At 47.3% G+C, this 25,184-nt stretch overlaps 5 protein-coding genes across 5 annotated transcripts; 3 read left to right on the forward strand and 2 right to left on the reverse strand.

The window, feature by feature from the left end:
- The first annotated feature begins 4,894 nt into the window (after positions 1–4,894).
- On the forward strand, positions 4,895–5,768 carry LOC102703716. The gene is made up of 2 exons (XM_006661306.3): positions 4,895–5,262; positions 5,370–5,768. Exons 1-2 carry the CDS (start codon positions 4,971–4,973, stop codon positions 5,597–5,599), a joined length of 522 nt encoding a protein of 173 aa, XP_006661369.2. The 5' UTR covers positions 4,895–4,970; the 3' UTR covers positions 5,600–5,768.
- Positions 5,769–6,038: 270 nt separating this feature from the next.
- On the reverse strand, positions 6,039–7,625 carry LOC102708363 (60S ribosomal protein L9). Its single transcript, XM_006660698.3, has 3 exons — positions 7,153–7,625; positions 6,925–7,047; positions 6,039–6,362 (listed from the first exon to the last, which is right to left on the reverse strand). Exons 1-3 carry the CDS (start codon positions 7,513–7,515, stop codon positions 6,276–6,278), a joined length of 573 nt encoding a protein of 190 aa, XP_006660761.1. The 5' UTR covers positions 7,516–7,625; the 3' UTR covers positions 6,039–6,275.
- Positions 7,626–9,107: 1,482 nt separating this feature from the next.
- Positions 9,108–11,135, reverse strand: LOC102708643 (60S ribosomal protein L9). The gene is made up of 3 exons (XM_006660699.3): positions 10,688–11,135; positions 10,460–10,582; positions 9,108–9,623 (listed from the first exon to the last, which is right to left on the reverse strand). Exons 1-3 carry the CDS (start codon positions 11,048–11,050, stop codon positions 9,537–9,539), a joined length of 573 nt encoding a protein of 190 aa, XP_006660762.1. The 5' UTR covers positions 11,051–11,135; the 3' UTR covers positions 9,108–9,536.
- Positions 11,136–11,472: 337 nt separating this feature from the next.
- On the forward strand, positions 11,473–12,237 carry LOC102703998 (PRELI domain containing protein 3A-like). The gene has a single exon (XM_006661307.3). It carries the CDS (start codon positions 11,574–11,576, stop codon positions 12,153–12,155), a length of 582 nt encoding a protein of 193 aa, XP_006661370.1. The 5' UTR covers positions 11,473–11,573; the 3' UTR covers positions 12,156–12,237.
- A 4,239-nt stretch (positions 12,238–16,476) lies between these two features.
- Positions 16,477–17,386, forward strand: LOC102708921 (zinc finger A20 and AN1 domain-containing stress-associated protein 1-like). The gene has a single exon (XM_006660700.3). The coding sequence runs from the start codon at positions 16,639–16,641 to the stop codon at positions 17,137–17,139; it is 501 nt and encodes a 166-aa protein (XP_006660763.1). The 5' UTR covers positions 16,477–16,638; the 3' UTR covers positions 17,140–17,386.
- Positions 17,387–25,184: the final 7,798 nt, after the last annotated feature.

The following is a 25,184-nucleotide window of genomic DNA, read 5'->3' on the forward strand; positions in this document are numbered from 1 at the left end:
AGTGTACAAAAAATGTCAGGTTGCCATGGTGCCATGACAACGTGATGGTGAGTGGCATAGCATATCAGATATAATGCCAACAAAGAAAAGGATAAAAGAGAGGTCATTTTTCTATTACATATGTACGAATGATACCCTTGGGAATAAATTGACAAAATGAAGAAAAATAGATGATGTAGAAAAATGGATCATCGTCTTTGTCGCCACCGCCGCCGCTGCCGTCACCGTGGGATGCTAATCCCCATTCCACACATCCACCCAAAATTTGTTGATTCGTACTAAGGAAGGGGGAGAAATGGGGTAAGAAGCATTGTAATACCAGAGGGGATGGAGTGGGATGGAGTGCGCCGCCACTGCCACGGTCGTCAGCGTTGTCATCGTTGTCACGCCCAGAAATTCCTCATACGAATTTCTGAATTTAATTGTGTATTAAAATCCCTGTCCAGGATCAGCCAGGGTACACAAAAAGACAATGTTGATTACATAACCATCGTTCTTAGAAACAACTGAAAATAACACTTATTCTAACGAAAATGCAGCGGAAAGAAAGGTAGACTAGCTCCGGCGGGTACGGCTCTAGTCCACAGGCAAAGCTTCGACGGCAGACCAGCTCATTCCTGAGAGTCACCTCCATCGGATTCCACTTCTAACTCTGAAGGGGGAAATGGGGTAAGGCTGAGTACAAACCACCGTACTAAACAAGTAGCATGGAAAAGAGAGGAATAAATGATGCATAAGGATCATCAAGGACAGGCTTAGGGTTGGTTGCAATAAAGCAGCACTTAAATAAATAACAGTGAATAAACCGAATAAAGGTAATTAAATACGTTAAAGGAAAGTAAATAACAGTTGTAAAATACCACAACACTGTCCAACGTTACACCACGTTGCAACAGGCCCAACCACTACTCAACGTTATGCCACGTTGCAGTAGTTCCAAGTGAAAACCAGTTTACCCAAGTCATTTAAAGGTTCACTAATCACAGTGAAGCTGGGAGTTCGCCTGTAACCATGGGCACGGCTATTCAAATAGGTTATACTCTGATCAGAGGTGTACTACTGTACCCACAAGACACGACTCCACTACACTCGAACGTGCGCCGACATACCACCATGCCATACTGAAAAGGAGACCGTGATAGGACCCGTCCCATAACCCTCCGTATTTAATCGCACCGCACTTCAGGTTTCACCCCTCCTTTACACCAAGTCGGGCAGTCCCCTCTTGTGCCTTGGTAAATCCGGAAGCAGCAAAGGCTTTTGTTACACCACGATTGCCCGTCCATACTCCATCACGCCTATCCTTGCCTTGGTACGTCAGATAGTTCGAAGCCATGCTCCAGATCCCACCTTACCCATTCGGCATGTGGTTAGCACTTAATTACTTCAAGGGTTTTCCGTGAACCGGTCCTTAATTACCATGGGTACGACTCTCAAAACCATGCACCCACAGCCCACCATTATCAATATGAATCATTATTACAGCTATTCAGAACTAAGCATGAGTAAATGTTATTCCATGAGCTACTTGTTCTAAGCACGGCTAAGCATTAACCTAGGCCTAACTCTAATCAAGTTACCCCTGGTCTAGCATGAATAAAGTTGGATAAATAACGGCATAATAATAAGGTTTACCCGAAACATAAATACAGTAAATACTTTAATTAAAACAATGTATATTTGAATGAATAAAGCGGGGAATTTGCAATAATAGGTTCAATATGATCAAGATGAGTGCCACTTGCCTTGCTCTGGCCCCTGGGGTACTTCAGCGACGATCTTGAAGTAAATCGACTCTTCGGTGGGGTCCGAATCTAAGCGACAAAGCACAAAAATAAATAAAACAGGCACAAACTCTACTGAAATAGTAAAAGAAAGTATTTTTAATGGATTCTTGACAATTTTATGAATCTAATGAAATTTGAGTGGAACTAAACGGAGACTAGATGAATTACTTATGAATTTTAGAAGTTTTCTGGGTTTTTTAACTAAACAGAAAAGTCCTAAATCAATTATTGCGCAATTAATAGGCTGCTGACGTCAGCGAGGAGAGAGGAGGCGCTGACGGGTGGGGACCACCTGTCGGTGAGAGAAAGGGGAGATGGGCGGTTGACAGCTGGGCCCCACGGGAGGAGAGAGGGAGGAGGACCGACGGCAGCTGACAAGCCGGGCCCGCACGGCAGAGAAGGGGGGACAAGGAGGAGGAGGGGTGGCTGACGGGTGGGGCCCATCGGTCAGAGAGGGAGAACAGAGGAGCAGGTGAGGGGGCGCTCGGCCGACGACGACGACCGGCGGGCGGCAACAGCAGCAGCGCACGGCGACAGCGCACGGCGCTGCGGCGACGGCGCGACGATGACCGGCGGGCGACGACCGACGACGGCGCACGGCCGGAGGTGACGAACACGGCGGACCACGGAGGCGCGACGAGGATGCCGGCGACGGTGCACGGGAGGGAGAGACGACGGCGGGCGCCGGCAGCGGCGACTTGGCGACTTGGCGACCGCGCGGCGACGGCGACGTCGGGCGGAGTTGCGGCGACGAGCGCCGGCAGCACACGACACCCGGCGACGGCGCGGGTGCGAGGAGACCCGGCGGCGACGGAAAAAGAGAGGGAGAGAGGAGGGGAGGGCTCACCGGCGGCGACGGAAACCGGTGGAAGGTCGGCGAGTTCGAGGCGACGGTGGCGATGTGGAGAGGCGGCGACGTCCGGCGCAAGGCGACGAGATCGAACGGCGGCGGCGAGCTGCGGAGCGCGACGGTGGTTCGGTCGAGCGGAGGAAAGGCGGCGGCGGCGCGAGAGCGAGGGGGTTTTATAGGGGAGGGTGGCGCCGTTAGGGTGGCGAGGTAGTTGGAGACCGAGTCGGCGACGAGGCGGACTCAGCGGCGGCGGTTGCGGCGGCGCGGCGAAGGCAGGGCGGAGGCGGACTCGGCCGACGCCCGGATCGGTCACTGACAAGCGGGCCCCGGCTGTCAGTGGCGCGAGGGAGGGGGCGGCAGACTTCGCGCGGCGCGGGCTGGGCGAGCCGGCGAGGAAGCTGGGCCGAGGTGGCGGCCCAGGAGGGAGGGAGGAGGCACGCGCGGGAGAGGGAGGCCGGTCGGCTGGGCCGGCCCTGGAGGAGGAGGGAAGGAAAAAGAAAAGGGAGAAGGAAAAGGAAGAAGAAAAGAGGGAGAAAAATTGGACTTCGGCCCAATTTGAGAAGGGAGGGAAAAAGAAGGGAAAAAGAAAAGCCTCACTTTTGCCGAATTTTAAATTAATTTGTTTGGCCAAATTTTATACTTCTTCAATTTGAGTTTAAATCCAGTTAATCGATTTGCGAACCACGATTTAATTAAATTAATTTCTTTTAGAGGGATTTTTCCTGAGTTGATTAAGCCCATTATTATTTACGAATTTCCTTTACGAATTTAAGCTTGGGACAAAACTCCGGGTGTGACAATCGTCGTCGCTGTCGCCTGCTCCGTTGCATGCTTCATCGCCGATTTGTTTCGTGCTTGCACCTGTCTGCTTTGTTCCACCCAATTTGGCCATCCGAGTGAGCTGTTAGTACTAACCGTAATCGCACCCCTAAGCCGTTACTACTAACCGCATCTCGTCGCTCTCCCTCCGGACGGGCTATCATTCGATAGCATTTCCGGAACTAGACACCGGTATCTCGTCCCTAGTGCTTGGTACGGGATTGGCTTGACTTGTAGCCACATTATTTTTTACCACAATTCTGATAGAGAATCGAGACGCTCAACACTATTGCATGCAACACGCTTCTCTGCTCAGTGTCGATCGCGCTCCTCACCAGCGAGGTGCTGATTTCTTGCCGCCGCGCTCCTCGCTGCCGCGACGTCCATTCCTGCCGCCATAGCACTCCTCGCCGTGAATGACTGCCATCCACGCGCCTCTTGCCGCCGATTGTTGCTCGGTCTCGCGTGTCTCCGCGTGCTCAACCTCGCTCAACGGTGCCAATGAGGAGAGCGTCCGCTGCAGGCAGTTGCACGAGGTACCATGTTATCTAACCATGTTACCAAGACTGGTACTCTCAGATAGCCCCCATGTTACATGGGAAGTAACATGTTACTTGGCTATGTTACCAAGTTTGATACCTGAGAGGTATCATGTACCAAGGTACTATGTTATCTAGTTTGATACCCTTCAGTTACCTACCTGATACATTGAGGTACTAATTTATCTAATGCATCTTCTTTATATTGACTATAAAGCTAGCAAATAATTCTTGTTCATGCAAAACCCGGAGCAAGATGTCAATCTAATCCCTTATCCACCCAAAAGTTGCTAATTCATCCAAGAAAAAGAAAAAGAATGAGGTAAACAATCCTTGGCTTGCCAGAAGCAGGATAGACTGCATCGCCGCTATCATCACCATCGTCGTCGCCGCTGCCGGCGTCGGCGTCGTCGTCATCGCTGTCGCAGCCACTGCAAGCCATCGATGCCGATGTCGCCGCTGCCGTCGTCGCAGCGGCAGCCGCAAGCCGCTGCCGTTGCCGCTGCTGTCTCCGCCGCTGCCGTCGTCGCTGCTGCAGCACCCGCAAGCCATCATCGCTGCTTCTGCAGCCGCAAGCCGTCGCCGTTGCCGCTGCTGTCTCCGTCGCTGCTGTCGTCGCTGCTGCAGCAGCCGCAAGCCGCCGCCATTGCTGTTGCTGTCTACATCGCCTCCTACCCTGTGTTATCGTTGTTGTACCCGTGTCCTAACAAAGCTGCTAGTGCTAACGTATCTAACAAATCCGTCGCTCTCGCTCCGGACGGTATACCCTCCGGTAGCATTTCCGTTAGATTTATTAGCACGTAATAGCTAAGAAGATCGGATTAGGCGTACGTCTCCAACACTATCTGACATATCTGCAGTTTTGGGCCTTTTGGCCCATTAGCCGAGGCCACGTCCTGAAATCTGTTTGTGTGCGACAAGTGCGAGCTCCATTAGCGCACGCCACAAATCCAAGAAATCCCGTCGCCTCTCGCCATGGCGGGCCCAGCTCTCGCACCGGTCCGCACGGTGCCAGTGCCACCGAGGACGTCGTCGCTGCCATGGCGCGGAGGACCGTCTCGCCACCGCAAGGCGGCGGCGCCGGCGCCGGCGCGGCCGCCTGTGCTGTCGCAGATCAGCGCGTCTCCAGGCGACGGCGCGGCGGCGGCGGCGCAGGGCGACGAGAGAAGGGAGGAGGAGAGGAGGAGGCGGTGCCTGCGGTGCGGCAGCCTGTACGCCGACGAGGACAACTCCCCCACCGCCTGCGCCTTCCACGGCCACGTCACAGGTAGACCTCGCCGATAATATCTTCCTCTTCACCGGCTCGTTGTCTTGTGGAAGGCGTCGCGGCACTTCGGCCCATCTTTGAGGCTGCGTGTGTTCAACTTTTTGCAGGGGAGAAGGGGTTGTTCTCGCTGTCGCCGCCGCACCAGGGGATCGACGGCGAGTGGAGCGACAAGAGCGGGGTGATCGTGTACAGGTGGAACGACAGGGGGAGCCGGCCCAACACCGGGAGAGCGAACTGGAAGGGGAGGTGGAGCTGCTGCCAGGAGCGCGACGAGGGCGCGCCGCCCTGCCGCCTCAGCCGCCACGTCTCCTACGACGACGGCTTCACCCTCTTCTAGTTCTACCCTACATGTGAAAGACTTCCACATTGTAGAAATAAAAAGCCAAGCCACACCCTTTCTAGCCTACATTTTGTATGATGAGGGTATTACCGATCTTGGTTGTTAACAGTGCTGATCAAGTGGGCAATACGATGAAAACTCACACAGGTTTGGTTGTGAGCAGCCATATGTTAAGAGTTCGGCCATGAGGACACATCGATTTTATACTGACCAACTGCTAATCCTCTTTGCCCCCAACCTCTGATCAACCCAAAACCTCTGCTTCCACTAACAGTACTCTTCCTATGCAAAGACAGAAAGAAAGAGAGCAGATACAACCTACGCACGCGATAGTAGAATGAGCAAGGCATTGAGGCTATCTTACAATGAAAACAATATCAGCTAACAGTGAAGTACCATTAAGTCCTTCGGCTTTTGAGTCTTTCCATAAAAAAAACATTAAGTCCTTCAGCTAACCACGAGTTCTTCGAGTAAACTGTCTTTAGGAGAAGATAATAATACTTCATAATCGCAGACAAAAACAATGTGTAAGATAAGATACCATGCTCCATTACATCCTAAATAAACCACCAGTACAAAATTCAGTCTCTCAGAAAATTGCATTGCAACCCAGAGGATAATCGAACACGGGGGACAGAAACAGAACTTCTTGATACTAGGTGGAGAACGGTGTTTATGCATCCTCTGTGATGGTGCCCTTGTCGCTAACATAGATACCATCCAAGAACTTCCTGATATCCTTGTTCTTCACATGGCATTTCTGTTTAGAAACAAAAGTTAGAAATCAAAAAGAGCAAACAAATGGTGACTCATAACAAACTAAAATGGAGGATAAATCACATTGGCAAAACAATTGTTGTATAACTATGGCATTGTACAATCACTGAACTTGAATAAATTCCTGAACATATAACAAACTGAACTCTGAACATTGCCAGCGTTTTCCTAAACAAGGTTAAGCTACTAATATTGCAATTTTAAGGCACAAGTACTAGAAAGGTAGAAAGGAGGCATGGTTGTTCAAGCTATGGATTTGTCCGTTACAAATATGTTTATGGAAGCATGCTACTTAATACTAAACATAACTAGTTCACATAAAGACGGTGAAATGGATACCCATACCTGAGGATCCTAAGTTGATGATCACAAATTATGATATTCACAATAATTACGACCAAATTTAGAGAATAGAACGATCCAATGCCATGCTACATCAGCAATATCACCGTACTACAGTCCAGGACTGATCGTGTTTAAAGGTTAATCAATCCAGTAAAACAGGCAGTGTTTTCACAGAGGGTGGAAACATTCAAATGATTCACCTGGTTGATGAGGGCTGCCGAGCGAGAGACGAGCTCGATGTCGTTGCCGTCGAGGACGAGCTCATCCTTTACCTTCTCGGACCGCAAGATGGTCACTCCCTCGAGCATGTCAACCTTCCTCACCTGCAACACCAAACAGACAAACGAAGACGCGTCAGACTCTTGAGATTTGCGGAGATCTAGCATGATCCACGAACTGCGACGAGCGGCAGCAACACGAAGGTTTACCTTCTTCTCGCCCAAGAAGTTCCTGATCTCGATGGCGGTGTTGGAGTTGGTGATGGAAGCGTTGATGGGAAAGTGAGCGTAGACGAAGCGCATCTTGTAGCGGTAGCCCTTGGTGACGCCGGTGATGAGGTTCTGGACGTGGGAGATGGCGGTGCGGATCGCGGCCATGGTGCGGCGGGTGCCGAACCAGGCGTCCACCTGCAGCTTCCGGCCGCCCTCCAGCAGCTGGAAGTCGAGGTTGAGGTGCTTGAAGTTGCGGGTCAGCTTCCCGCGGGGGCCCTCCACCGTCACCACCTTCGCGGCGACCTGAACCGTCACCCCCTCCGGGATGTCCATCGTCTCGGACGCGAGGATAGTCTTCATCTTCGCCGGCTTCCTCCTGCTCCTTCCTCGGCGGCGGCGGGGTAGAGGAGAGGGTTTGGGTGGTTACTCGAGATAAGGGCGGCGGCGGCGCGGGGAGGAATGGCCTTTTAATATCTCAGGCGATGGCGCAAGTTAGGGTTTCGATCTCCGCCGTTGGATCGAGAGGTCACTGCGATTTTTGAGCCCAAAAGCCCGGGCCATATTACGATTTCATGGGCCAGCTAAAATTCATACCATATTTGAGCCCATTGGTAGTCAGTCCTGCTTTGGTGCTGGGCTGGTAGCTTCATAGTCCAAGCAAATTCAGCCCAAATATTTGCAATTACTTAGAAAAATAATAAAACAAGCCAGGTTTAATTCCCCGCGGAAGTCGAATAGCATGACAACATCGGTCGGACGTCGCCATCTGCTCGCAGATCCTCTCGACGACCTGGGATTAGGGATGGCATTGAGTAAATACCTAACGTGTATTGGTATCACAGATTTATACCCACTAGCAAATTTTTATATCATAAAAATATCCATATCTATCACGGGTAGAAAAATTTTCCCAGACCCATACCCGCTTGGGTAAACCTTACCCGTCGGGTCACCCATATACCCATAACAGTTTAAAACAATCTAAATTGTATAATTTTCATATAGTATAGTACACTAGATAGTTAAAACATCGCTTATTCATATAGTATGTTGGAAAAGATATAGATGGTTTAAATACCTAGGGTTTGGTTAATTGGGCTAGGCTAATTTGATATTGGACCATGACGTGTATTTAAACTTGCGGGTATTTATTACCCATGGGTAAACGGGTATGGAGATCATAAGAACGTTTCCGTACCCACGTATCCATCGGGTGAAGGTATTTATCCGATTACATACTCAAGAGTAAAATATTTAGTTCATACCTACATTCTAATAGAGTGTCCCGTTGTGTTCAGCGTGAACCTCTCCGCGCATCGCCGCTCCACCATCTCTACCACCCAGGCCGCCACGGACGCGAGCGGCGCGCACCGTGCACAGGGTGCTCGTCTCCTGCCGGAACAGAGGATGTGCCAGTGTGCGACCCCGCCGCGTCCCGTGCTCGGCTGGCGGTCCCGCTGAGTGGCCGGGAGACACGCGGTGGCGAGCGTCACAAACATGTGAAGCCGCCGCCGTTCGGGTGGCCGTTCAACGGGGGAGATCGCACCACCTGCCGTACTGCCGGCCGGGCGCGTCCAGAACCATAGTGCAGTAAACGGCGAACCCGCACCTGAAAAACGTTTACGAGTATAAGCAGCACTTGGCAAAGGTGATTGATTCTAGGGGATACAAGGCGGCCATCAAAAGCCAATCCAAATATCCACTCACCAATCTGCGCATCGAACAGACCGATGGTTCTCCATCTGACTATGTTGCTTGCTACTATTGCAAAGAGGGCGACGTGCTTGCCGCAGTAGCTGCCAACATGATATCTTGGGCGGATGTGCCGTTCCTGGTCCTTTGACATCCACATCAAATAAAAACGAGCAATACTTTCTTCTAAAGCCTACATTTCATTTGATGCATGTATGACCGATCTTATCGTGCTGATCAAGCGACATTACGATGCAAAGTCAGGCGAAAAACACATCGATTTTATACTGACCAACTGCTAATCCTCAAACCTCTGCTTCCACTAACAGTATTCTCTTCCTATGGAAACACAGAAAGAAAAGAGAGAGCAAATATAGCCTACACACAAGATAGTAGAATGAGCAAGGCATTGAGGCGATCTTACAATGAAAACAATATCAGCTAACAGTGAAGTAATATTAAGTCCTTCAGCTAACCACAAGTTCTTCAAGTCAACGGTCTTTAGTTGAAGATAATAATACTTCATAATCGCAAACAGAAACAATATGTAAGATAAGACACCATGCTCCATTACGTCCTAAATTAACCACAAGTACAAAATTCAGTCTCTCAGAAAATTGCAACCAAGAGGATAATAGAAAACGGGGGGCAGAAACAGAACTTTCTTGATACTAGGTGGTGAACATTGTTTATGCATCCTCTGTGATGGTGCCCTTGTCGCTCACATAGATACCGTCCAAGAACTTCCTGATATCCTTGTTCTTCACATGGCATTTCTGTTTAGAAACAAAGGTTAGAAATCAAGAAGAGCAAACAAATGACGACGGATTACAAACTAAAATGGAAGATATATCGCTTCGGCAAAACCGTTGCTGTATAAGTATGGCATTGTACAATCACTAAACTTGAATAAATTCCTGAATATATAACAGACTGCACTCTGAACGTTGCCAGAGTTTTCTTAAACAAGGTCAAACTATTAAAAGTGCAATTTTAAGGCACAATTACTAGAAAGGAGGCAGGGTTATTCAAGCAATGTATTTGTCTGTTACAAATATGTCCTCCCTCCGTTTCACAATGTAAGATTTTCTAGCCTTGCCTAGATTCATATGGATGCTAATGAATCTAGGCATATATATAAATTATATACATTCATCAATTGATGAATTTAGACAAGACTAGAAAGTCTTACAATATGAAACGGAGGTAGTATATGTAATTATTATACTTAATACTAAACATAACTAGTTCACATAAAGACGGTGAGACGGATACCTACATGTCTACACCTGAAGATCCTAAGTTCATGATCACAAATTATGATATTCACAATAATCATGACAGAATTTAGAGAATAGAACAATCCAATGCTATGCTACATCAGCAACCTCAACGTACTACAGTCAGTAACCAGTAACCGCTAACAGTGCTAACAAAGAACAGTGGTTACCCTGCATTACATAATTGGAACAAAGAGGAATAATTCCTACAGCAGTGACAACCTAACGAATAATATCAGGAATTCAAGATTGATCGTGTTTAAAGGTTAATCAATCTAGTATAATGGGCAGTGTAGTGTGTTCTCAGAGGAGAAAAGATTCAAATCATTCACCTGGTTGATGAGGGCTGCTGAGCGAGAGACGAGCTCGATGTCGTTGCCGTCGAGGACGAGCTCATCCTTTACCTTCTCGGATCGCAAAATGGTCACTCCCTCGAGCATGTCAACCTTCCTCACCTGCAACACCAAACAGACAAACGAAGACGCGTCAGACTCTTGAGATCTGCCGAGATCTAGCATGATCCACGAACTGCGACGAGCGGCAGCAACACGAAGGTTTACCTTCTTCTCGCCCAAGAAGTTCCTGATCTCGATGGCGGTGTTGGAGTTGGTGATGGAGGCGTTGATGGGAAAGTGAGCGTAGACGAAGCGCATCTTGTAGCGGTAGCCCTTGGTCACGCCGGTGATGAGGTTCTGGACGTGGGAGATGGCGGTGCGGATCGCGGCCATGGTGCGGCGGGTGCCGAACCAGGCATCCACCTGCAGCTTCCGGCCGCCCTCCAGCAGCTGGAAGTCGAGGTTGAGGTGCTTGAAGTTGCGGGTCAGCTTCCCGCGGGGCCCCTCCACCGTCACCACCTTCGCGGCGACCTGAACCGTCACCCCCTCCGGGATGTCCATCGTCTCGGACGCGAGGATGGTCTTCATCTTCGCCGGCTTCCTCCTCCTGCTCCTTCCTCCTCGGCGGCGGGGTAGAGGAGAGGGTTTGGGTGGTTGCTCGAGAGAAGGGCGGCGGCGCGGGGAGGAGTGGCCTCTATATTGCAGGCGATGGCGCAGGTTAGGGTTTTGATCTCCACCGTTGGATCGAGAGGTCACTGCGAGAGGTGGTGACTCACTGGGCTTGCGGCCGAAAGCCCGGCCCATTGTATGATCTCATGGGTCAACTAGACAACAAGCGATCTTTGAGCCCATTTGTAGTCGTGCTTTGGTGCTGGGCTGGTAACTTCGTAGCCCAAGCAAATTAAGCCCAAATAATTGCCATTTTTAAGGAAAAATAATAAAACGAACCAGGTTTAATTCCCCGCGGAACTCGAATATTCCTCTCTTCCTCACTAGAACGGAGGCCGGGACACACTCGATTGCTTTTCTTGCCGTCGCTTCCTAGATCGCTAGTTTGCCCGAACTCGCCGCGACGCGCGTGCTCGCCAAGCACAGGCAATCGCCGGCGAGCATGGTGGTGTCGTACACGCAGGAGCACGTGTACCGCCACCCGTGGCACCGGGTGACCGCCGCGGCGTGGCGCAAGTTCACGGACGCGGACGCCCGGGCGGCGCCGCTGTCGCACATCCTCGAGGTGCACACGCTCTCCCGCCGCGTGGACGCGCGGGAGGGGCGCATCCACGCCGTCCGCGCCATCGCGGGGCGGGCGCCGCCGCTCCCGCTCCTCCTCCGCGGCCTCGCCTCCTCAGCCACCGACGTGGTGTTGTGCGTCGAGCACACCGTCGTGGACGGGCCCGCGCGCGCCATGCGGGTGGTCTCCCGCAACGCCAACCTCCGGGGGCTGGTGCACGTGGAGGAGACCTGCAGCTACCGCCCGCACCCGGACCGGCCCGACGAGTGGACGCTGTTCCGGCAGGAGACGAGCATCCGGTGCGCGCCGCTCGCGTCCGTGGCGGCCTGGGCGGCGGAGACGGTGGAGCGGCGTTGCGCGGAGAGGTTCACGCAGAACGCGTCCCGGGGGAGGGAGGTCGTCGAGAGGATCTGCGAGCGCCTCGCGCTTGCCGATGGCGACCGCTCGGTCCGACCGATGTAGATGAAGAATATTGTCAGCTTCTGGTCTGCACCGGCGTTCGTCTGGTTGCTGCAGTATTTTTCCAATGAAAAATGTACTTGGTTTCTTGCAAACGCTGTGAAAAAATTTGGAGCGCCGCTCTATCCCTCACTCCATCTCTGAATTTTCTGGATTTGGAGCGGCTCCAGCCCGTGCGCGGACGTGTGCATCGGTGAAGTGCGACACGATCGCCTGACCGCCACGTGGACACGATCGCCTGAGGAGAGTGGCCGGAGCCACACAACGCCCAGACGTGGACACGACGAATATGCGGCCGGAAATGTAACAGCAACCCGGCAGATGTTGTACCGAACAAGTCTTGCTGAAATCCATACGGGGCGTCGATGTTGTTCCAGTGGCCCCTGTTGGTATCAAGTTTCAGTTCTGATCTCAACGCTACGGAACTCATGGAGATTACTGAGATGAGAACGAAACACGTTAATTTCCCGATATGGGCCGTTGGCAACATTTCGGCGGTAAAGATCACACGGGACGATGGGCTTCAGCCCACCAATTTCGGCTTTTGCACTCCTCCTTGAACACATGTCTGGGCCCCAGCTCCCCTCGCGGCCGAATCTTCAAAACGCACGCGTGCATCGGCCTGGTCAGGCCCACTGGCCTTGGGTTAAGCTGGGGCGAGCGAGCGGCGAGCCGTCGGCGGCGGCTCACCTGGAAGGTCAACGCGTCAGACCGGCGTCGTCCGGAAAAGGACGTCGGCCTCGCCCCCGGCGGGTAAACGAGGGTGGACCCACGGCTCGACGCGTGTGCGACCCCGGCAGCGTCCCGTGCTCGGCTGGCGCTCCCGCTGAGTGGCCGGGAGACACGCGGTGGCGAGCGTCACACACGTGTGAAGCCGCCGCCGTTCTGGTGGCCGTTCAACGGGGGAGATCGCACCACCTGCCGTACTGCCGGCCGGACGCGTCCACGATCGCCACGTCTGGCTCAAAAGTCTCAAAACTACTATAACGCAGTAAACCGCGAACCACTAGCTGTCACCTGTCGGAGCACAACAGCGACAGTAAAAATCTGTGCACACGCAGTAAAATCCGTGCACACGCAGCGTGACAGCAAGCAACCGCACCTTGAAAAACTTTTACGAGTGAAAGTAGCACTTGGCAAGGGTGATTGGTTCTAGGGGATACAAGGCGGCCATCCAAAGCCAATCCAAATATCCAGTCCCCAATCTGTGCATCGGACAGACCGGTGCTTCTCCATCTGACTCTGTTGCAAAGACGGCGACGTGTTTGCCGCAGTAACTGCCAACATGATATCTTGGGCGGATGTGCCGTTCCTGGTCCTCGTGCTTCCGATAAAAGGATTGATACGCAGCCAAGGCGGCTTTCAAAATGTACACCATTACCTGCAGCTAGTTATCTAGAATAGCTCATTGACCTGTCAGTCACTTGGGCGGCACTCGATCTCATCCTTTTGAGCACCGGGCCAGCCATTCGAATATTCGATACCTTTATAACACTTCAATTTTACAGGGGACTCGTAATGCAATATTATTCATAATTCATAAAGGGAGTATTAAGCATCAAGCATCTGAAGTTACTTTCCAGCGAACAATAACATAAAGCTCAAAACTAAGCACAATTTAACATCGTGTTATGATGATATAGAACAGGTGTTCGTCAACAAACAGCCCGGTTCGTTCGTATCTGCATGATTGTTAGCACAGCAAAAAAAAATGTGTATACCGGCAGCACAAATCATTGTTTCAGTTGGTTGCCGGCCGGCTGCAGGTCTACCCATTGTCGGCAGCGTGCGCAATTAAGCCCGCCTGAATGATCAATCTGATCATGAATCCATGATCACGACCATGCATCCTCCAACCTCTGCAAGTTAGCTCTATCCCAAACGCGACCGGATCATCCATCCCGTTCCTGCCTAGCACGCACGCACGCACAACTGCACAAGAGCGAGACCTATAGATATTTCCGCATATTTTCCTCGCTCGCGCGCGTACGTGATGGTGGCAGGTGATCGATCGGTTGCTGCAGGTAAAGATGGGTATTAGTCCATCCACATATAACTCATACATATAACTCATGACCGGCTCTTGCTCAAATAAATAAGTTAAGTTAACTTAATTTAATTTAATTTAATAATAAAATAAAATTTATTTATTTAAATAGAGTCGGTCATAGATTATCCGTGCTGCTGGCCGGCAGCCGCGTTGTCAGGTGGGGAAAGTTGGGTTCGCTCCGTCGTGCTGTTCCGGCGTCTTTTCCGTCCTCTCGGGGGGCGTGACGCGCGCGAGAGAATCCGCTTATCCGGGGGATTATTGTGCGTGCGCGTCGCCTGTCCGCTCGTGGTTGGGCACCGTGGTGCGCTTGTAAAATTGGGCCACAGCTAAGCTAAGCAGCGATACACATGAAGACGGCAGGGGTGGCTGCGTATGCACGGGGTCTTGCATCGCGTATACGTAGTAACGTAGATGGACCAAACGGGTCCACGAATTCTCTCCATGTCGACACGCATACATCTGATACATGTGTATATCTTATAGAGACCGTGATATTTAGTATTCTCGTATGGCAATTTGGTTTTTGGAAGAGACGGGGAGAGAGAGAGAGAGATTGGGTGTGTATGTACGCATACTGACGGCGACATGGGCACTCTCTAGAGAGAAAACAGGGGAGGCCGGCCTGGGCGGAAGGAAAGGAATGGCCATGCTAATCCAGACAGCTCAGCGTCGGAAAGCGACGCGCGAGGCGAGACCGCAGCTGCAAAGGGAGGATCTTTGCTTTTCTTTTTCTTTTCTTTTACTACTGTATATTTTTATCAACTTATCATCGCGGCGTCAGGCAGATCGTGCGGTGAACCGGGGGATGCCACGCGACGAGCCGACGGGCACGGCGACGGCGACGGCGACGACGGCTTCCAAGTCGCACAGCGGCCGACCCGACCCGAGACGGCAGTTCGTGCCGATGGTATTGGTTTCAGCTTCGGCTGGTTTGCCTTTTTCTCCTGCTACATCTTTATACTTCTAATTATACTTATATAATTTTAAATTTCAATATTAAATTTATAGTTAATTTTAAGAGTTTAAATCATATTTTATTTTTCAACTTATCTTTTAAATTAATATATATATATTATCTATAAATATATATCTTTCCGCTTCCCTTTCGGCCATCTCATCGGGACAGTCTCGTGCGGGCGTCGACCGGGGCAACAAGCTGCACGCCCCGTCCGTGCCCTCGAGAACGAACAGGACAATACGCGGAAAAATACCGTTGTACCCCCTGCTTCACGCTGTAGTCCAGTACCGGTTCTACGGGTCGCAGCCACTGAGCCACGGCACTTCTCTGGATCCAGCTTCCAGTTTTCCAGCCCAGTGGCCTGAATCGAGCCACGACGAGTGGGCAATGTCACGTTCATCTCCTAGTCTCCGCACCTGACGTGTTCTATGTGGTACTCTGCTCTTAAAATATAATGTTTTGGTTTTAAAATAACTGTTTTTTTATTTACCACACATATATTTATACTAATATAAAAAACTAGAATATTATTCTCTTTACTAAATCTCAATATGATTATTTCATGATTTATCTATCAATTAATCAATTCATTTATTGTTTTTATAAACTCCAATACAATGATTTTTAAATAAACTTATATTGAGATAAGCTAGAATATGTAAATATGATCTTATTTTAAAACAGAGGTAGCAATACTCCATTTGTTACAAAATGTAAGTATATTTTAGAAATCAAATTTTATACCATAATATACACATTTCACTAACTTCCATAACTTTAACCATTACATTAATTTCAGAGCTGATCATATGTTTAGAAATAGAAACTAATCAATTCAAGATTCAAACAGTACCGGTTGGAGTGAGTAAAATAAAATCTTTTAATATTTTTCTTAGTCCATGCTAAAGAAAGATTCATAGGAATAAATAGGGGTGAAGTGTTACAGAAGGAAAAAACTCATTGAAAATTAAAAATATTTGATGTGATAAGTAATATGATAAATAATATAAAAATAGTTATATCTTAACACAAAATTTATATGCAGTAAATAATTATATTTAGGAACGGATTGTACGTACGGGCGAGACACAGCCAAACCAAACCAAACCGAAGTGACCCAACGGCCGTGCGCCGTTTACCGCTTTCCTGGGGCGGAATCCCACCCGTGAAACCGAGGGCCGCGTCGCCCATTCCCGCCACAACAACGAGGCCAATACCGGAAATAACACGCGCCCTCGCGGCAGGTCGCTGTCCCCCCCTTCGCTTGCGCGTCCTCGAAGGAACGCCCTCTCTCCTCCTCCTCCATAAAGACCCCCTCCCCTCGCCACCATTCCTTCCTCGCCGATCAAATCCTCTCCTCTCCTCTCCTCTCCTCCGAATCCGTCCTCACAGGCTCACAGCAACCGCGAGCGGGTTTCTCAGCGGCGACCACCAGAGGGGATCTTTTTTTGGGGTGGTTGCAGCTCGTGTCGTTGACGATGGCGCAGCGCGACAAGAAGGAGGAGCCCACGGAGCTCCGGGCGCCGGAGATCACGCTCTGCGCCAACAGCTGCGGCTTCCCGGGCAACCCGGCCACGCAGAACCTCTGCCAGAACTGCTTCTTGGCGGCCTCGGCGTCGACGTCGTCCCCGGCTTCTTTGCCTGGGCTGTCTCCGGTGCTCGACAAGGCGGCGAGGCCGGCGACGTCGCTGGTAGAGGCTCAGGCGGCTCCTGCTGCTGCCCCGGTGGAGGAGCTGGCCTCCCCCGCGCCGGCGTTGGAGGTCAAGGCGCCCGCCAAGACGTCCGCGGTGAACCGGTGCTCCAGGTGCCGGAAGCGGGTCGGGCTGACCGGGTTCCGGTGCCGGTGCGGCTACCTGTTCTGCGGCGAGCACCGGTACTCCGACCGGCACGGCTGCGGCTACGACTACAAGGCCGCGGCGAGGGACGCCATCGCCAGGGACAACCCGGTGGTGCGCGCGGCCAAGATCGTTAGGTTCTGAGAGCCAAAGAATTTTACTATTTTAGCCAAAAAACGAATGAAAAAAAAATTGGGAATCGAAGGTCTGGATGCTACTATGCTGTTCTCTTCGCGCAATTGCTTTCCCCTTTTTATTTTTTTTTAATTCTAAACGGGAGGAAAAGGAATAGTGTAACAATAATGGTGATGTGAGGTGGTTGAGGAGAAAAGAATTGAACAACAAATGGATTGGGTGTGTACTTGTCTCGCACTTTCTGCGCCAATTTCACGCGAAATTATTTGTCATCAGGCAATCGTGATGATTGCCCAATCATTCAACGAATGGAATTAGAGTAGCTTGATTAGCAATCACTCTGCTGGCAGTAGCAGATGCCATATAAACAATCCAATCCAAATTCCAACCCTAGCATTCCGTGTTCTTTTCAAATTGGAACATTTCTCCTCACTTCAAGTCATTCATCCAGGTCAGCCAGCAACCAACCATCGAAAAACAAAACAAAACAAAAAAGATCTCCTAAGATAGTACAGCTCCATTTAGATTTTAGCATCACGAAACTTTTCTGTTCTTCTCGCAGAAAAAGATAGCCTTTTTTGCGAGGAAAAATTATGCGAGAGGAGTAAAAGATACGGCGCGATTTGTGCGTGAACACGGGTTGCTATCGTGGAGGACACACGGCCTGACCTCCGATGGTGGAAAGTGGGGCAGGCAGTGGGTACGATACGAACGCTTCTCCTCCTCCACATGGTCACGTCCACATCCCTCTGCTCGTGATGGCCGGTCGTCTTTTTCTCTCTCGCAAGTGTGGTGGTCTCCGTCTCTCTTTGACCTGTTCTTAACTCGTCTTTGATTACTTCTAATTGTTTTTTCGTGGTCTATATAAGAAGTTAAACAACTGTTAGTAATAAATAATACGTGATGGTAGGCGAATTGTGTTCTTGTAGATGATGATGACGATGATTAGGATGCTCGATGTGAGCAATCGATGGTTAGTCAGAGTTTTCGCGATAGTTTTCTCTTATTGTTTTGTTGGGGATTTCCCAGTTGTGGGTTTTTTTTTGTTGCTGTGCCGGAACTAGCCTCTTGAGGTTTACTTTACTTTATTTTTGGTTGGAATGAGGTAGTTTAGCTTGCTTCACGTGGTAGTACCGAGAACGGGCAAATGGATCAGCGCATGGTGTTCGGGTTGAATTCTTTGATGAAGAAAGTTCAATGATATATTTTCTTAATCATGTCCAATCATGTTCATTGTTGTGCCGTTAGATCAGTGTTTGTGTTCCCTTGAGATTGTCCACACAGCTCAATAGTGGAAATTTTAATTTTAGATATGAGTAAATTAAGTTGATGAAACAAGATTCCGTTCATAGATATAGCTAAGTGCAACAACATGAAAATTGAACAAATTTGTACAACTTAACTAGATAAGGGCGGCTCTTGTCCAAATCGTTGACACCTAAGATATTTCGCCATGTCAGCCGTCCACCTGGTAGATGGTGCCACATCAGCATTGACAAGAGAGGTGGTGCTGATGTCAATTGCACCATACCATGAATCCATGATGGGTTCTCATCAACTCTGGGCAGCTTGTTCTTCGAATTGTTTAGTTGGGAAAATAAAAATTTTTGGATGTCACGTCAAACGTTTGACCAGATGTTTTTTGGACATGAATAAAAAAATAAATTTCACGGCTCGATTATAATCCGTGAGACAAATATTTTGAGCCTAATTAATACATCATGCACACGTGGGTTACTGTAGCACTTATGGCTAAGCATGAACTAATTAGGTTTAAAAGATTTGTCTCGAGATTTCTTTTGTAACGTAACTGTACAATTAAATTTTTTTTTCATCTATGTTTAATGCTCTATTTAGATGTCCAAAATTCGATATGATGTTTTCAGGAAAAATGTTTTGAGAACTAAACAACACCAAATCATCCCGTATAAATTTGAACGATCAAATGCAACATCGTTTGCCTGTGCTTGAATTGGTGAAGAAAAAACCTGCAGGAAAAAAAAGGTCATACGGGATTTAGCCAAGCAAACGAATCGCATAAAACAGAAAAAGAAAAACGTGCAAACTCGAATTCAAGCACAGTGTTTTATAACATATGTGACCATGTACTAATGTTTCGTAGGTAACTATTATATAAATTAGCTATTAAATTAACTATAAATAAATTAAAGCTAGTAGTTGGCTACACTATCTAACTTGCTCTCAATTCAAAGAAGCATGTTGTTGCTTCGAACCTCCAACCACCGGTGTTCTACTTTGGGTCCCGATAACTGGTGGCAGTGAAGTCGTGACAATTGTCATCTTCCGATTTCGAGAAATTTAAGTCCTAATAATCAGGATATGTCTATAGAATTAAATAAGTTATATATGATAAAAGATAATATGTCATGAGATATGATTTCTACACAATATCTAAGACATAATAAAAAATAAGTAATATTAAATTTAAATATAAATTAGTAGTATTTATATTATAAGAATAATATCAACTACTATTTTTTAATAACATTGAGCGTATAGAAATCATAACTAAGAGTATTCGGATTGCTCTAACCCTCACCATGTTGTTTTGAGGGGGAAATGACTTTGAGCTCCCGATTGCAGCTGTGGTACTCAGGAAACTCCAAGCTTCTGGGAGCCCATTGGCGCAACCAAATTCGACACCATCTCGTTGTTGCCCTCCCACTCCTAGAGCAACCATATGCATGCCACTATACAAATAACAACATAAAAAGTAGAGTGAAGTGCACCAGTGATCTCTAAATTTGTGTGCATTTGTCATCTAGGTCCCTGAACTCTCAAAATGCATTTTTGGGTCCCCGAACTTGTCTGGGGTGTCATATAGGTCCAAACGGGTTCTGACCCGCTCCATCCGCTGACGTGGCATGCCACGGTGACGTCTACTGGCGCTGACATCGCCCGGCCACCACCCGCGTTGTCACGGGCCAGCTGTCTCTCACTCGGGCGCGCACACATATGAGAAGGAAATGAGATAGAACAACAAAGAAGTGGAGGAATCGAGAAAAGCATAAGGAGATATATACTGACATATGGGCACACATGGCCTCACCAACACGTAGGCGCCATCGTGGCATGCCACGTCAGCAGATGGAATGGATCAGAGCCCGTTTGAACCTATATAACACCCTAAACAAGTTCAGGGATCCAAAAATACATTTTGAGAGTTCAGGACATAAATAACACATACGTACAAGTTTAAAAACTGCTGATGTACTTTATCTAAAAAGTAGAAGTACGAAGCAACCATGATCTTATCCGTTCCCTTCACAGTGCAAGCTGTGCCATATCCACACACCTCTCTCGGCAAATACAAGCGAGCTTGGCTCTTAGCCAAACTACAGGCTAACAAGACAAGCACCAAGCCAAGTTGAGCTCTCATCGGCGAGCGGCAAGCAACCGGACGTGTTTACTCGTTCAAACATGTAATGATATATTTTAAAGCTAAAATAATTATAATAACATAAATCTAATTAATCAAAAATAATTAGATCGGATTGGATGATTTTTCCTATGAAATCAACACTGTAGAAAAGTTTCACGTATTTTTCGTCCATTCCGAATGGATGAACGGCAACATTTCTTAAAGGGTTTGCAATCCTCCGTTTTTCCTCCAATAATCAAGAATTCCACTGTTGCTGGACCAACCTTTGCCAGGAATCACCATCAACAAACAGTGTGACTCAGATGGACTATAAATATCTATCAGAAATCCAGAACTGTGATCTCTACCGCCAGGTTTGACAAGTCCATGACAAGCAAAGACAGCGCCAACGACATGATACACTGATACATACGTTGCACCTTTCGACTCCATGCTTCGGAAGGGCCATAGTAGAACCTGACACGGAATTACACGTCCGTCCTGATTCCCGATTTTCAAACCCACAGGCTCGTCCCAAAATAAATTTAATTTTTAAAAATTTTAATATAATGTTTAATTTTTCGTTTTATTTGATTTTTTTATGATTAATATTTTATTTTTATTAGATGCTAAAACATAAATATTAATTTGTACATAACTAATTTTTTTAGTTTTTTATAAATTCTTAATAAGACAAGTCATGGAAAAAACCAAAAAAATTAAAAAAAATTTGGAGACAGAGGTAGTAAAGTTTCCGACGATGGGCTGGCCTCGTAAACCCACGCGTTGCGCGGGCCAAAATTTCCCCCGTGAAAACCCCGCCAGGTTTCGCGACTCCACCGAGCAGCTAGGCCCGGCCCGCGCGCGGTCGCGGCCGTTTCGCCCACATTTGTTGCCGATTCGCGCAGCCCATCAGTGCGTCCCCCGCGGGCGGATTCGTCGCGTTCCACTTCCACCACGGCTCGGCTACCGCGACGAAATTGGCTGGTCCCCGTACGTACGCTGATCCGTTGCTCGCTCGTTTCCGCTTCGCCGCCGAACAGTGTTGGCAACTTGACACATTCACCGCGGTTGTCGGTGATTGCACAACAGTTTCTTCCATCGCGGTAGTCCGATCTGATGACGTGAGGTTTCTCATTAACTTTCCCAAAAACATCCCATTAAATATTTGAACACTTAAATGGAGTAGTAAACATAGATAAAAATAGAAACTAATTGTACAGTTATGGAGAAAATCGTAGGACGAATCTTTTGAGCCTAATTATACATGATTAGCCATAAGTGCTACAGTAACCAACATATGTTAATAACGGATTAATTAGGCTCAAATGATTTGTCTTGCGGTTTCTAGGCGATCAAAATTTGTTTTTTCATTCGCATCCAAAAACCACTGCCGATATCCGATCAACCGTTTAATATGACTCTTTTACCAAAATTTGTTGGCAACTAAACCACACCTGATATGGAGTGAAGCCTCATTAACCGGTGAGCAGTGTCAGCCTTGACCACTTTTTGAGCCGCTTTGCATAAAAGCAATCTAACGTGACATCACCTCACTTCTTTGATGTGACTGCACACAGCGGTAAGTGTTTAGTAACTTCATATGAGCAAAACTGCAAAAGTGGTAGTATCGTTAGTGCCTCTTACGGCTGAAAGTTTTTGTTCCTTGGCGGCAAAGGTCAAGGAGCTTAGAGCTACTAATTGTGATTAGCTAGCTAATCATCGGTTCATCACGCACCCAAGACCGGCAAAAAGGCCTCCTCCTGTACCTGTGCAACGAACGGCTACTCTATGTCCCTACGTGTGTCCCCTTTACAAGGCCAGGCACCATGGATGATGCATCGTTCTGATGTCGATGAGCTTACTTAGTGCTGATAACCTCAATTTGATCTAGAATACTCCCGTGTAATGGCCGACCAAGTTAGACACCTAATGCTAAATCGGTAACAAGCTTCGATTTGATTACTCTTAAGCTCTCTGCGTTAGTGTGGGCTAACATGGTAGCAACTGTTCAGCTTTACGACTTGAGAGAGAATACCACTTGTGTCAATGAATTGTTAAAGACTAGGGAGTGTAGCCCAGCATAGGCGACGACGAAATTAACCGATGCCAAAACAGATAGAAGGAAGATGCCAAACACCAAGCTCAGCTCCATTGCTCCAATAATGGAGCAGCAAGATTCTCTCACACACACAGAATGCACGGGCGGAATTTCCAAAAGGATTGTTTGTTAACCCCTGACGCCTTGGCAAGTGGCAACAGCAACACTGATCCATCCCTATATGTACATGTGTATCTTGTCGGTCTCTGCATCTATCTGCAGGCCCCAAATCCATAATTCTCCATGTTCAGATACGTCTCCAAATCTATAATTCTCCATGTTTCAGATACGTCTCCTAGGGTTCTGTCAGAGACATTCCCAGCTGGTATCCCTTGGCGTGACGGCCTTGCGTGCACAGTGGCATGAAGCAACAGACGGCACAAGACGCCATGCTTAGCCGGGGAGGCTGCAGGCACGTTAAGCCAATCTTAGCTTTCAGGTAATCATCATCATTGTTTCAGGAGAAAACAAAGAAGGTTTCGGTTTCGTCCCAAAGCTTAATAATGAGTGTGGTAGATACACAACCACCAAACGAGCTGAGGCCCTTGACCGGACCGGCGCCTGATCAAGCGATCATCCAAAGCTGGCCGCTCTCTCTGTTCAAGTTCAGAGCATCCAAACCGTCGCACTGCTTCACTGTTGATATTTCATCATGCACATGTGCCATGCAAATGTGTTGGACTGTTGGATAGGATGGTTTGGGCATTTGGCTATGCCATGTGATGTTTCTCGCATCCCGACTTATGGGCGGATCTTTTTTTTTTTTAAGACGATGAAATAAAAATTCCAAACTATATAGACTAAGCACAATTTATCTGGTGTCCTATGTCTATAGAGTTTTTTTTTACCATCATTAAAAAAACATCTTGAGGTACTACATTTTTCAGTGTAAAAATTTAGTATCATGAGGTACTAAGTAATTGAAGGAACAAAAATTTCGCTAAAATTTGGGTATCTCAAGATATTTTTCAAGATGTTAACAAAGCCCATGTGTATAACTTTAGCAATTTTAAGTATTACTAGGAGTAACATATTTTTCTAGTGTAAATTCTGATACGTTTATACACTATATATCTTGATATATATCTTGACAGTTGAAAATTTTAGTATTTAGATGTGCTTTCTTAAGAATAATAAAATTTTCTATATAACTTAGTTTTTTTTTACTATTTTTAAAATGGTGCCTTAAGTTAACACAATTTCTACTATAAAAATTTGATACTCTAATTATCGGGTGTCTTGATGAACCAAAATTTTAATTTATTGGTTCCTTGAGAAACTTTATCAAGGAACAAAATTTTCCAGCTCACAAGTTTAGTGCTATTCTTATTTACAATGGAGCAATTTTATCATCTTTTAAAAAAAACAGGAGGTGCCGTGTTTTTATATAAAATTTGACACCTCGAACTACCTAACACATGAATTAAGTAAGTTTTTTACACTATGAAAATATACAGTATCTTATCAAAAAAAGCATGTACCAATATGATCAGAAACTAATGCAATCATTAATTTACCGTAGACCCTACTGCACAATTATATGTAGAGTTTTGAGGTAGGAACTAGTAAAATTTCATAATGACAGATAATCAGGTAGGATTGGATCACTTTCCAATGCAACCATAACAAAAAGGTTTTTTTAATCATTATTAAGAAGTTACCTTGATATACTCTATTTTCTAATGTAAAAATTTATTATCTTTAATTATATGTACCTTGGGTTAAAAAATATATTAAAATTTTGGTACTTCTGAATATTTATTAAGTAACGTAAAATTTATCTTAACAAAAGTGTTAGCAATGTCAATAGAATTAAGGGTATGCTTGGGTTGTTGCCAAATAACCAGCATTGACAAAATTTTGGCAAGGAAACCTTATTCAAGTTAAATTCACTTGCAAAAAATTTGCCAATAGCCAAATGTTGCCTATACCAAAATTTTGGTAAGGTTTGCAATGCCATCAAAATGATCCATTTACCCATCATCTTCTTTTAAACTTGACACTGTTGGAGTTTATGGTTGTTGGTTGAGGTGTCAGTATACAAATTGTTGACCATGGGACAGGTTTCTTAGTTATTCAATAATTTGCTTCTGTAAGGTTACCCTCAAATTCAGGCTCTGGGCTCCACGAAGAACTATATATCTTCAGAAAAGACAGAACTGGAACAATTAGTATCGCTCCTACTTACCAATCGAACCTCCTCTCATAAGAGAACAAAAGTAGCTAACACACTCAACTTCAACATGACTCCATGAAGGTGTTTATTCAAAGAAGCATACCGTCTTTGTAGTACGAACCACCCTTTAATTTAAACTTATGTTCCCTGATGGCTGCGTTGTTCCTTTGTCAGGAAACTGACCTGATTTTTCCCTTTTTTTTTTTTGGTTTGCAACTTGATGCTGGATTTCAGGCCATTTTGGATGGCTCCTGTTCCATACTGAAATTAAATAGGGATCTGAGTGTTTTGTTTATCACACACATGTTTACAGACACAGTGTTCCTGGTAGACTGGTGGACCAGGTGGTACTCTGTCACTCCTGCAGCTAAAATTAATTAGTAATTCAATTATAT

The sequence above is a fragment of the Oryza brachyantha genome, chromosome 9, assembly GCF_000231095.2.
Source record: "Oryza brachyantha chromosome 9, ObraRS2, whole genome shotgun sequence".
NCBI lineage: Eukaryota > Viridiplantae > Streptophyta > Magnoliopsida > Poales > Poaceae > Oryza > Oryza brachyantha.